Consider the following 13,698-nt stretch of genomic DNA (forward strand, 5'->3'; position numbering starts at 1 on the left):
CTTGATTCACTTCCCAGTGCTCCAAGGCTCCTAAGTCCTTGTCACAAGACTAAGATGCTACCTGGACCTGACGATTCCCTGCCTGTTTGGGGAAGTTTCAGCTCACATGTGGAATGAAACTGAAGCAAACTCCCTGAACAACTTTTAAGCCAGAAGAAAAGCAATTGGGCTAGGTGACTGAAAGTTTATTTAGAACCTGACAAGAAATCAGGTTAAGATCATCCTGCGTCAGTTTTCAGAGTTGTTAATGAGTATTCTGGCTTGGATTCTTGTTGGTCAGGACAAACTTTGGGCAAAAATCATTAAGGTGAGGTGTGGCTGTTCTCTTACCTTGACTGATGAAAGCCTGCACCTAGGCAAGGGGCCAGGCTAGCATTTAAAGATGGCTACATGGTTAAGTTATCATTTCAATACTTTAACTAGAATTCCTGAGTAAGAAATAGCTTCATCTCTTGAGACGTGTTGGTTTGGGGTCAGGAAGGAGTTGCTTGATCTGTGTTTAAGTCTCCATCTTTTCCCATGTTGCTTCATTTATGACCCATAAATAATTACAAACGAAGCTCCCACAAAGGCAGAAAATCAGGATTCCATGAGAGGAAGAGGAATGGGAAGCCCCATTTCCTTGTAAACAGAGCATCCTGACAGAGAACATCTGAACAGTATTTAAGAGTGAGACAAGGTGTCAAGGATATTCTTTGGTTTCAGCAGCACTTCATAGCTGAGGTGGTAGCCAGGTGCTGTGTTAAGGATCATTAAGCAAGTTTCCAAGATTCCAACAGCTATTTCTATTCAATTTCAGGCCAGAGATTTACTTCATCTCCATGCAAATGAGACTTCCTGTGGTCTTGAGAAGCGTTAAAGAAGGGTCTAATTATTGGGCAGACATCATTGCTTCTGTGAGGGTGGTCATTCCAGGATCTGAAAGTCAGTGCCCATTCTTAACCTGTGACCCATTGCAAATAGAGTTACAGATCGGAGATGGGAACTTAGAGAAGTCTCGTTTCTAGGTCATTTGGTAGAACAGCACCAAAATTTCTGGATGAGAGAATAATTTTCAGATTAACTCGCTTCCTAGCACCAATCCCAAAACCTCATCATATCCCAGTTCCAGTTAGGCTCTTTTTTAGACAGAGTCTCACTATGTAGCCCAAGCTGGCCTCTAACTCATGATTCTCCTGCCTCTCCTTCCTGAGTACTGGAATTATGGGTGTACACCACCATGCCTGGCCTAATTAGTTTTTAAGTTAAGATGTAGGCTGAGCATCTGTGGTTATTGCCTGCAGTACACCAATCCCAGGAAATACCACCCATTTCTACCATAGCTTCATGCTTGGGTGGTTGCTCTGCACGAAAGGATGATAGTTCTTCTTAAGGCCTTGTGTTCAATTACTGTAAAAGAAACCAGTGCCTTGATTGTTTAATTTCAGCGTGGCATAAAAATGTGGGACTATAAAAGACTAGAAGCAATAAAGGGTTATGTAAGGTTTAGTTCTCAAAGTCAACAGAAATTGGTGTCAGGTTGCTGGGCTAACAGTGTGGGAAGGGAGTTTGGCATTTCGGAGGCAGAGTCAACGCTGCCTGTATGGCCAGTCTGACCGGCAGCGTGTTCTCCGGAGTATTTCTCTCAAACACCAGCTTGACTCTTCCAGTCTAGAAAATATGGTGGTGTTTGTTCTTACCAGGAAAATTAGTGTAAAGTCTTTGGACTCGGTCCACACCTCAGTGCTACCTTGACATTGGATTACGACAGGACTCTTCAATCCTGAGTCTGAATCCTGTCCCTACAATTTGCCTATGTCAATTAACTGTCATTCTGAGTTGCAGTTTCCTCATCTTCAAAAGGGGACATGATATTAGTACTTCTTTTCAGGGTGGTGAGCATGACAAGAGATCTTTCACATGAGCAATTGGCCCAGTTCTAGGCCTGGAGTCAGCTCTCAGTAAATAGAAATGATTATGACTATTTATACATCTGCCTTTTTCTTTGCTTTTCCTTCCTTATTTTTGCTGAAGGAGCCCATGGCTAGGACTACAGAGGCTGGCCACTGACAATGTACTTCATTGCACATTGTCCCATTCCATTTGGAATTTCATCTCCTGTCCAGTCCTAAGGTGGTTATCTGTGGTGATCACCTCAGCAAAAGACTCAGGATTTTTGATAATGAAGAAGGGAGGATTGGTCTGAGAGATAAGGAAGGTAAAGCTGCTTTTTGAGTAACGACAAGCCTGAGAGCAACATTTGGAAATGGCTGAGCCTCACAAAGGATTCAAGTCACCACAAAAGTTTCCTGCTAAATGTGGAACAATGGTTATAACTTACATTCTGCTTTATATTTGTAAATTCACTTGTCATCTAATATAAATGTCTCCAATGTCATGGCGAGAAAACAAGTTACTTTTTCTTATTTGTCATAGTATAAATGCAATAAAGAAGATTCAAATTAATGAAAATAATGCATTTCTTTAAATTTGCAAATTGGCTTTACTCTCTCCTATGCATTAACTGAAGTTTTGAATATATAGATTGGAGTCTAAAAAGCTCACTTAAGTTAAATCCCATCCTGGTACTTGGGAAGTTGTTTGTACATGATATAGACATATTCAAAATATTCCAAATTAAATTAATTTTCTTTTTTTGTTTTGTTTTTTGAGACAGGGTCTCACTATGTAGCCCAGCTTGGCTTCTAACTCTCAATCCTTCTGCCTTATTCTCCTGAGTGCTGGGATTACAGGCATGTACTACTATACCCAGCTAACTAGATTTCCTATAAGTTAATTTTCTCTTAAACTGCATTGCCTTTTAAGCTATCCATTCCTTTCAACAGCATTACCATGTTCTAATATCCAAAGCTAGGGATCTTAATATGATCAAAATTCTTCCTTCTGTGGTTAGGAGCTATCTTGTCCTGTACATGGCCAAGCAGAGGGATTATGATCCTGGATTCTACCCTCAGACATTTTGGGTTTGATGTGTTGTTCTACCACTTAGAGCCATGTGGCCGTGAGTCTATTGCTTCACCTCCCTAGTGCTTCTTTTTCTGTAAAATAGGGAGAATACCAGACTTAAAATAACAGACTAAAAATAACAGTTGCTGTGATAATCAAATGAGATAATTTATCACAATGCTGGCACAGTCTGCTACTTATTTTATTACTACAGTTAGTCTAGGAGGTGCTCCTCTCTCTGTTTTTGCTGCAACTGCTTGCTGTTAATTTTATCCTGCTTTCAGACTATCCTCATCCTATCAGATGGGTCTTCTTTAAAAATCATAGGAGTCTCCAGCTCAGAATCTATAATGGGTCCCTGACACCAATGGTTTCCAATCCACTTCTTTGGGCAGCTTCCCAGGCTCTTGAGAATTCTCCCTACCAAGTGCTTGTTCAGGTGTTGCATAGTGACTGATGGCACAGGTTCCCGGGCTCTACCATCTGCTAACTGCATAACCTTAGGAAACTGTGTACCTTTGATTATTTAAAAATTTAAACTCTCTATCAAGGCTGTTTTTCTACTCAAGACATTTCTTGCTCCCTGCCTTCTTCCTAAGATGCCAACATTTTCTGAAGTAATATGTCTAAATATGAATCAGACAGCGCTTGGGTCTCTAATGGAAAACCTAAAAATGTGAACAAAAACTACCATTCTGCTAGGTGCCTAGCAAGTATGAAGACCTGATTTCAAACAACAGTGCTGCAAAACAAAGAAACAAACAACAAACAAAAAGAGAATGAAAGAATTGGAATGTTATGGAATATTCTAAAAGTCATTCTCATTTATTTACTAACATTACTCTGCCAATTAGGTGGCAAATGACTTTTCACATAAAAATTAGGGCAAGGTCTTTCCTCTTCCTCTATGAAACTTACTTTGAGAGTTACACACCAAGTCATGCCCAGTGAAGCATCACAGAATCCTAGGAATATCCTGTACATGTGTGCTCACAAACACATTCAATTGCATATTCCTGCTCCTTTAGATTAGCCTTTTAGCCAAGTTAACGGATTTCTAAAAACTATGGGGGTAACCATAGATAAGTATTGTGCTCTTAATCTGGGAGAAAGTTTGGGTCTATTCCATAAAATAGGAGTGACACCAGGAAGTCTGCCACCTTTATCCGGGTCAAGGCAGTTGAATTTAGAGGAATTTTGAACTGTAAGTCTTTAGAATTTTGATAGTTACCACTCCCAAACCCCCATACAAGTAATAGGAAGCATTGATATCTGTTTGTGCATGGTAACACTATGCTATGCTATGCTATACTTTCATCCAAGTGTTTATTGAACGTCTGCTCCATTGGAAGTAGAGAAACAAACTGAACAATTTCTTCCCTCAGTCAAGAAATCGTCTCTTCCCAGCCAAGTGCTTTACACTAATGCCTATGATGGGTAAGTAAGCAATCTTGAAACTAAACTGTGGAATGGCAGAACTCTTTTGTTTCCTATGTAAATTTTTCTTTTTTTTGCTTTGTCCTATGTAATTATTGACATCCGAGAAATCTCAGCCTACTCAAAAGCTGAGTATAAATTTTATAGTTGCTGATCTACATATTCCCTTTCTCTTTTTTAAATGTTGAGTTCAAATATGATTAACCAGGATTCATGACCTAACTTGCTAATTTCATACTATTTTTTTTGATGGAACTGGGGTTTAAACTCAGGAGTCTCACACTATTTTATGTTCCCTTTATCATTATTACACCCAAAGGTTTAGTATAGGAAGTGTGGTTCAGGTGGTAGAGCACTTGCCTTGCAAGCACAAGGCCCTGTATTCAAAGCCCAGTCCCACCAAAAACAAAAGGTTTAGTATAGTCCTTTTTTTTTTTTTTTTTTGGTGGGACTGGGCTTTGAACTAAGGGCCTTATGCTTGCTAAGTAGGCAGCCCTTTTTTGTGTTGGTTATTTTCTAAATAGAGTCTTAAGAACTGTTTTCCCAGGCTGGCTTCGAACCATGATCCTCCTGATCTCTGCCTCCTGACAAGCTAGGATTACAGGCATGAGCCACAGCAACTGGCTTTAGTGTAGTCTTTTTTTTTTTTTTTTGCGGTACTGGGTTTTGAACTCAGGGCCTTCACCTTGAGCCACTCTATGAGCCCTTTTTTTGTGAAGGTTTTTTTTTGAGATAGGGTCTTGTGAACTATTTGCCCAGGCTGCTTCAAACCATGATCCTCCTGATCTCTGCCTATTGAATAGCTAGGGTTACAGGCATGAGCCACCAGCACCCCACATTTAGCGTAGTCTTAATGACAAAGTAGATGCTATTGGATAGCCTCCATGATTAAGAACCCATTCTAGTAACAAGTTTTTCTTTCTTTCTTTCTTTCTTTTTTTTTTTTTTTTGGCGGCACTGGGGTTTGAACTCAGGGCCTCATGCTTGCTAGGTAATGTTATCATTTGAGCCACCCTGACAACCCACAAGTTCTTCTCTTATTCACCAAGCCCCCCAGAGAACAGAGGTTTCTCTCATACAAGGGGACAGTGGTGGCTACAGTTGGGGATGCTACATGGGAATAGTCCAAGAGTAGGCACGGGTTGCTCAAGGATCACAAAATGTATATGGAATGACCCAGGGCTTCAAGGGTTGGGTTCAAAGAAGAAAAAAACATTCAGGAAACATCTGATACATGTTATCTCCCTAAGACCACTAAGAAGGATTAAAACTGCAAAAAGATGGAAGATGGATGTTCAATTGTAAAATTGAGAAGGCACACAAAGAAATAACAGCACTGGCTTTTTTGTTTGTCTGTTTGTTTGAGGGCCTCACTGTGTTGTTACTGCTGGTCTCAAGCTTGTAATTTTCCTTCCTCAGCCCCCCAAATGCTGGTTTAAACTTGTTTTATCTTTTTTTTGGGGGGGTGCAACACTAGGGTTTGAAATCAGGGTCTCACGCTTGCTAGGCAGGTGCTGTACCACCTGAGTCACTCTAATATGTTTGAAATTCGGAGCAGAGATTCAAAATAAAAAATTCTTTTCCTTCCTTAACTAGTTATTCTGGTCTATAAAGTAGGAAGGACAATCACTAAAATAACTCTCATAATTATCCCAGAGCCTGATACTAGAATTCAAAAACAAAAACATTCAAAGGTGAAATTATTCACCTTCAATTCTCAATGTGGTCCACATCTTCAACTGCTGCAGTTTACTGTTAATGAAACTGTGATCCAGCACCACTATATAACCAGTACATACCGAGTGCTGCTCCAAAGACACAGGATAAATTTTGCTGACAAAACTATGTGTTCTAAGAAGCAGAGCTTGAGAGATTAGTAATTTCTTAACTAAGCATGTTGCAAAAATAGGGTTAGATGTGAAAAGCATTCTTAATCTGATAATCACTTATAGAAAATGTTGGTGATTTCTGTAGGGAAAACAAGCCCAGTTACTCATAATGTGCCATCCTGGACAGTACTCAAGAGAACAGGCATACTGCACTACTAATTTGGGTCTGACACATATCCAATGACATTTGGGAAGTCATTCTCTTGATGACTTCCCCCGACTTGTTCCCCCAAAGTAATGAAATTATAATGGTAAATGGAACAATCTAAACAGAAGCATAAAGTTAGTTTGTAACCTGGGCTTGGAGTCAGACTAAATTAGAATTCTGGTACTTTCCAAACTCAGTACCTCCAAAGCCACTACCTTTTGTAATATGAGTTTCACAAGGTCTACACAGCTTAGATACAAATTAAAGGCTCAGATTTTAAGGATGAGTCTCTAACATGTCTCATTGATCTCACAAAGCTCACCAGGAAACAGATTGTCCAATCACTTAAAGGAGATAACTGAGGATAATTTAATGGATGTACCAATCATAAAGGAGTGAGCAGGGTTAAAGAAAACCAAGTCAAGATGACAAAGTACTTCAGCAGAGGCCACTGGATCTTTCTGTAATGATGGAAATGTTCTATCTCTACACTAATACAGCAGCCATTAACCTTATTTGGCTATTGAGCACTTAAAATGTGGTTAGTGCAACTAAGCCTCTAAATTCACTTAGTATCTTCTTCACTCCCTCCTTCCCTTTCATTTGCACGCACTATGCCACTGAGCTACATTCTTATTCCCAATTTTAACTAAATAGCCACATTGCTAATAGTTTCTATAAAGAGAAGTGCAGCTATGTTTAACAAAGACCATCACAACCCCTAGCCCTGAAAAGGTTAAGGAACAATTACTGAAACCTGGAGTAACGCAGTGTTACAGCTCTACCTTATAGAACAGGGCTACGCGACTGGAGCTTGTAGCCTTAGAGCGTGCAGCGGCTGTCAACCTGCAGATTATCAGGGGAATAGCTGGGAATACCTTCACTCTTCTTGCCCCCATTTCCTTCTTATAGTGCCTCTGAGTAGTGGCACTACTAGAAACTAGAGGCCAAGAGAGCTGACTGGTGCAGTCCACAAAAATAAGCTGCTTGGGGCACAGAATATAGTGATGGCTGGATAGTGAAGGGTAGATTTGGAACAAAACACTTTACCATGTACAAAATAAACTGAAGCATCAAATGTTTGGTTTATTGGCATTTCTAAATATAAACAAATATAAAATTAGAAAAAGTGATCAAAAACATGGTCTTTAATAGTTGTACAAATATTTCTTAATGTTGGATTTCAGTTCTGTGTGTGCTTAAGAGCACAATGCTTTAATTACATTGCATCAGAGTTTCAGGTTTCATACACAAAGAATTAGGTCAATACCACGTTCCTTCAACTATATTCAGCCCTGTATTCTTTTTTTTCTAAGAAACTTTTTTTATTGTTTTATTATTCATATGTGCATACAAGGCTTGTGTCATTTCTCCCCCCTGCCCCCACCCCCTCCCTTACCACCCACTCCGCCCCCTCCCTTTTCCCCCCCCACCCCCTCAATACCTGTCAGCCTTGTATTCTTACCAAGGATCTGTGTGAAACCTTTTCTAAGGTATAATCTCAAGTCACAGGCCCAGGTTTGGGAAATTTTTGACTTGATTTAGGCTAAAGGCCATTGTAACTCCATAAATGGATTAATCTTGGATTTAGAAATTGGTGGAAGTTCAATAAACTAGACACGAATGCAAATTGCCTACTCTAGGACTGTATGGACAGTCTTCTAGGTATACTTTATTTTTGTACTGTGTCTCTGATTGTTGGTAAATATTTTAATAACCTTTTCTGTGCTCTTGACAGTACTGGGGCTTGAATTCATGGCCTTGTGCTAGCTAGGCAGATGCTCTACCACTTAAGCCGTCCTCCCAACCTTTTTTTAGTGCAAAGGCAAAAAAAAGAGGGATGGGGGAGGCGTGACAATATTTATAGCTAGATTCAAGTTCTATTTGTGGAAACCTTTATTGTCTACTTTAGTGTGTCCTGAAAGTATCCAGTCCAGTCTTTACTGCCCTGCACTTGAGGAAGAAAGGTCTAATGTCACTGTATGAGGATTGAAATAAGTGCCAAAGGAAAAGCAGTTCCCACCACCTCCAAGGAGCAATAGCTGCTGCTCTTCAGGAAGGAGGATGCTGGTATGGTTGTGTAACATTAATGGCCATGGCACACACGTTGTGTCAATCTGATACTCAGAACTCCATCCTGTAGTTAAATTGATAACAGTCACTCCAGGAACTGAGGAGGAATGAATCCAGACCCCTCCAACCAGGAGAAGCTTTCCATTGAGTACGTGAGCTGTGTGGGAGTACCTTGGAGTAATGGGAGGCTGGACATCTATTGGTTCCCAGAGGAATCCACAAGACATTGGTCTCAGAAAGAACACAGAGTTCAATGGCTCCTCAGAAGCCCCAAGACCTCCAGCAATAAGGGCTCCCCCTTGCCAAGTGCAAGCACTGTGGGAATGTCGAGCTTCAGGTGCTTCCCCTTCCACCGGGATATTGACCCAAGCCATTGTCCCTACGTGTAGGAAATGCAGGTCACTTAGAACAGGTTCCACCACACCTCGACCCCCATACACAAACAAGTATTTCTGATTCTGATAGTATACTTCTGTTGTTGAATGCCGCCAACACGACAGAATGGAATCGTCTTTGAAGCCAATCTTTGTTACAGTCACATTCAGGTCCTCAGGGCAATTACCCTCCCTTTTATATAAATGAAGTTGGAGAGCCCCCGAAGCTGGACTTACTGGGGATAGTCTCCCTCCCAGAACCAGAACCTGAGTATCTGAGAGTCTTGTCATGGTGTGATAAAGGCGTCCATCCCACTGAGTTCCGGTACCCCCGCTGCATATTTGGCTGCCTTTCCATTTCAAGCCACAGTATCTGGAGAGCAAATGAAACTTGCTCACCCGGCAGTGCCGACCTTCCTGCTCTCCAAATCCTCCTGCACTGAGAATAATGCCTGGGCTCAAGAGGACAGAGGCGTGGCCATATCGCTTAAGGTTTGAGCCCTGACTGTCACCAGGCACTACTCTGGCAAGGAAGACCCCTGCCGGTGAAGCAGGATCTACCCGAGAAAATGAATCCGAGGGTGGAAACACCAGAGTCTGGGTTAGGGTGTCTCCCCTAGACGCTGCCAGAATAAAATAGTGGGCACACTTCAGGTGCCACTCCTCAAACTCATCAAAGGGTTCGAGATTTTCCATCCGCCGGCGTTCTTCTGCGGGGAGAAAACAGCGATAGAACTCATTCATGTCTAGGGCACTGCAGGCCGTCCAGCCAGCTTCAAGGAAGCGGTGCCGCTGGGCCTCCACGTCGGGAAAGAGGTCCAGGCCATGCAGGGGAGAATTCAGCTGCTGAAAATGTTGCAGCATGACCTGCCCAAACGCGTCTCGCGGCTTCATTTGCTCGTAGATCGCGAAAAGGGCATTAGGAAAACGCTGGGCTGCCCAGGCAATGAGGGCCGCGGCACTACTGGGCTCCAGGTAGGTGAGCACCGCCTCGGCCAGGAGCAGGGTAGGTGAGGCGGCGTCCAGGCCCGCGACGTCCAGGGCCTCGTCCAAGCGCTGGAGGTGCCGCAGGTCCAAGCCCAGGATGCAGTAGTCCGAGCTCTCAAAGCACAGCGCTGACCCGGGGCCGCCGATCCGGAAGCGCCCTGTTAACGCGCACAGCTCCGGTGTCTCTCCAATCCGCTCGGCTTTGTGCCGCGCCACATCTGGGAAATCCACTTCCCACACGGCAGCCCTGGCCAAAAGACCAGCAGTTTTGAGACGAAAATACAGCGAATCCGACCCGGCACCGAGAGACAGAATCTGGGCGCTAGGCGCGTCGGAGGTCGTGGCCGTGCGCATCAGGAAGGCGTGCACGCAGTACCGCACGGCGCACGCGCGGACGTAGTAGCCCCGGTGAATGAGCGGTACACGGCGTGCAGTCCCCCGAACCAGCAGCCCGGCAAAGGCGTCCTGCACATACCCGCGCGCGGCCAGGGAGCTCTTGCTGAGGGCGCTGCTGTCATTGGTGCTCTGTACTGCTCCTGCCCGACGTTCGCGGTTTCGCGGGCCCATGGTCGCCAGAGACTCGGGAGCTACGCCTGTCTCGGTCGTGAGCCACTCCGCCGTTCCATAGTACAGCTCACATAGCCCTCAGTACGGAAGACTCACTCCTCCAGGACATCAGCTTCCGCACACGAGTGTACGTCACTTCCGGGCTGAGTGCACACAGCCAATCAGGATCGAGGGGGGTGTTGCTAGTGCGAAAATTCAACAGCGAGTGACCTTTCTTTGATTCCCGGATTACGTTTTCTCAAGAAGGCAACCCCTTACCTCTCTGACAACGGATGCTTCCGAACACACTTCTCTGCAACTCTTTTGGTATAAGGGGGAAAACTTGCCTAAGTCCTCATATTTGAGAAATTACTAAGAGGTGAGTTCTGGGGACTGACGACCTGACTTCCTTGGATGGCGAAGGAAGGGTTTGGTAGGGGCAAAGAAGGTCAGCATCCCCGACCTTTAATGGGCAAGAAGAGGACGTGCCTTGGATACTAACTAATAATAGTTGCTAATTTATTTAAATGATGTCATCGTGGCAAAAGAGAACTCATTCAAATCTGAAAACAAATCAGGCCAGATGGAAAGGAAGAAATAGACTTTCACAGATAATTTACAGATAGTTACAATAATTTTCCCCCCACGGATACATACTGTGTATTCCTTGTATTCTCAGACCTGTGCTAGGTCGACAATAACTAAACCAGTCACCTTCTGTTTCTCAACTGTAGAATGATATTCCCCTCCACTTCCAAAATTAGGTCCTTGAAAAGTCTTAATGGAAGACAGGTGATTATTCCCTATGTCATGTTATGAGTTTTTTTAAAAAGAAAGAATCCTAGCTTGGAGATGTAAGTAGCCATAAAGTTTCTAAATTGGGTATGTAAGAATCATCAGTTCTTTCTAATTTGAGTGTGTCTGAGATGGAGAAATGATTAGTATCTTTCAATTCCAGGGATATTTAGCAAATTAAGAATTTATGAATTTGGTATCTGGCTGAAATAGAGAAGGAAGCCAGCATGACTTTATGGTTAACTCATAGTAGTGCATAATGGTAAAGAGCAGGCATTTTTGGAGTCCAGCCGATTTGGATACCAGAGCCAAGAAAAAGCATGGATCAAGATGAAGATTTGATTACTGACCAATGTCATTTAGCTTTGGTATTTCAAGAATTCATTAATGGTCTTAGATTAATGATCAATTTCTATGGCACAATGAAGGCTGAATCCATGGGAGATAAGTAAATGGAGGTACCTAGTCTAAATTATACTTTCAAAGGGCTTAGCTTTGAAGGAAAAGAGAGACAGTGCAGTAGCTAAAGGAGAATATGAGATAAGAGTCTTGTTTTCAGGTAGAAGCAAATCCATGCTGCACATGCATGTTGTTACGCTAAGGGAAATCAGCCAGTGGAGACAGAAAAGTTAAAGAGACAAAAATGAGAAGATAACTCACTGGATGGAGTGACAGCTTGGAATATACATGAATAAATGGGATCATGGGTATTTGACTAATTCAGGTTTTAATACACTTCTTTCTAGCTTGAAGCCTTTTCCTATTTATTGTCCCTTATTGTTTACTAATCATTCCCCCACCTCAGACATACTTAAGTTAACTTTGGAGGGGTTTTTGCCTTTTAAAGAATAAGTTAGTTGGGCTCCAGTGGCTCATGCCTATAATCCTAGATCCTCGGGAGGTGGGATCATGATTGGAAGCCAGCTCAAGCAAATGGTTCGCAAGACCCTTGCTGTAAAATACCCAACACATAAAAAGGCTGGCAGAATGGCTCAAGTTGTAGAGTGCCTGCCTAGTAAGCGTGAGGTCCTAAGTTCAATCCCCAGTACTGCAAATAAATAAGTAAATTACCAGTCTTTCTTCTTTACTTATATATTAGCATCTGAAAATACTCACATTTGTTAAAATAGGTGAACTTGAGCCCAGAGTGACATTAGAGACAATTTTATCAGAATGTGTGGAAGTAAAGAAATCTGAAGAAAATCCAGGACCTCACTTTACTGACTGAAATACATTGTATGTTTAAACCAAGAATAAGAGTGGAAAAAGATCATTATTTCCCTGCTAAAATCATAATGGAGGCAGAAGAACAGCAACCTTGGAAAACAGACTTTTACTTGGAATTACCAAAAGTGGTAAGAATTCTTGAGTTGTTGCTAATTGTAATGACTTAGATTGTTTCTATACAAAAATGTAAGTTTATGGGTGTAATTGTAAATGTTTGAAATTATACCGCTAAATCTGCTAGGCAATTTTTTTTTTTTGTGGCACTGGGGTTTGAACTCAGGGCCTTCACCTTGAGCCACTCCTCCAACCCATTTTTGTGAAGAGTTTTTTCGAGATAGGGTCTTGCAAACTATTTGCCAGGGTGGCTTGGAACTGTGATCCTCCTGATCTCTGCCTCCTGAATAGCTAGGATTACAGGTGTGAGCCACCAGCACCCGGCTTCTATTAGGCCATTTGCCTAGTACAAATATCCAGGTATGATGTCATGAATCTAGTGGATTCTTGATAACTTTTCACTGATTGAATTCTCTTGTTTTAGGAACTTCATGCCCACTTGAATGGGTCTATTAGTTCTAATACCATGAAGAAATTAATAGCCAAGAAGCCGCATCTTAAAATCCAAGATCACATGACTATGATTGACAAGGGAAAGAAAAGAACTTTAGAAGAGTGAGTTTGGGGAGGTTTCTATCAGTATTTTGAGACTGTAATAATTGAATGTAATAAGAATTCAGATTTTCAGAGTTAAAACAAATAGAGTAGGCAGCTGGCATGGAGAATACAGCATTTTTTCCAACTGTTCAGGCTGTTGACAGTATTTTTTTAATGATTTATGTTGTCTGGTGAGGTTTATTTAAATCAAGGTGTTCTTTAGAATTGAAAATTCAGGCATATTGATTTTTCCAGGTGTTGATTCTGGCAGCAAGGGAAAGGTTAAAGAATGGGAATTATGATTTCACACTTAAAAATAGAAGTTACTTTTTATTTTTAGTCATTTGATTATTTTTCCAGATCAGTGTAATTTTTGAAAAACTTATTCTGTAGTTCTTTGTATATCTAAATATATACCTACTACTAGCCTAAAATGTATTAATACAGCCTTAGGCATTGTCTCTTGAGTGACAAGTTTTTGATGACTAGAGTACATTAAAACTTTTAATTCATGTTGCAGATGTTTCCAGATGTTTCACATTATTCATCAGCTTACTACTAGCCCTGAAGATATTCTAATGGTGAGATATGAAGGAATTTTTAAATGATTTAAAAATTATGAATA

General features: G+C 41.8%; 2 protein-coding genes across 9 annotated transcripts in view; one reads left to right on the top strand and one right to left on the bottom strand.

Annotated features, from left to right (window-relative positions):
• Positions 1-7,852: 7,852 nt before the first annotated feature.
• On the bottom strand, positions 7,853-10,421 carry Lcmt2 (leucine carboxyl methyltransferase 2). Its single transcript, XM_020157424.2, has one exon. The coding sequence runs from the start codon at positions 10,419-10,421 to the stop codon at positions 8,361-8,363; it is 2,061 nt and encodes a 686-aa protein (XP_020013013.2). The 3' UTR covers positions 7,853-8,360.
• A 19-nt stretch (positions 10,422-10,440) lies between these two features.
• Mapda (N6-Methyl-AMP deaminase) overlaps positions 10,441-13,698 on the top strand; it is a 31,219-nt gene continuing 27,961 nt past the window's right edge. Inside the window, exons 1-4 of one of the 8 annotated variants that reach the window (XM_074065825.1) lie at positions 10,441-10,779; positions 12,326-12,550; positions 12,961-13,091; positions 13,594-13,654. In XM_074065825.1, coding sequence (XP_073921926.1) covers positions 12,434-12,550; positions 12,961-13,091; positions 13,594-13,654 — 309 coding nt within the window. In that variant the 5' untranslated portion in view covers positions 10,441-10,779; positions 12,326-12,433. Of the gene's footprint in view, positions 10,780-12,325; positions 12,551-12,960; positions 13,092-13,593; positions 13,655-13,698 lie in introns of those variants that run through there. The other 7 variants (XM_074065826.1, XM_074065828.1, XM_074065827.1 and 4 more) reach the window with 7 other exon arrangements.

This window comes from Castor canadensis, chromosome 2 (genome assembly GCF_047511655.1).
Source record: "Castor canadensis chromosome 2, mCasCan1.hap1v2, whole genome shotgun sequence".
NCBI classification, from domain to species: domain Eukaryota; kingdom Metazoa; phylum Chordata; class Mammalia; order Rodentia; family Castoridae; genus Castor; species Castor canadensis.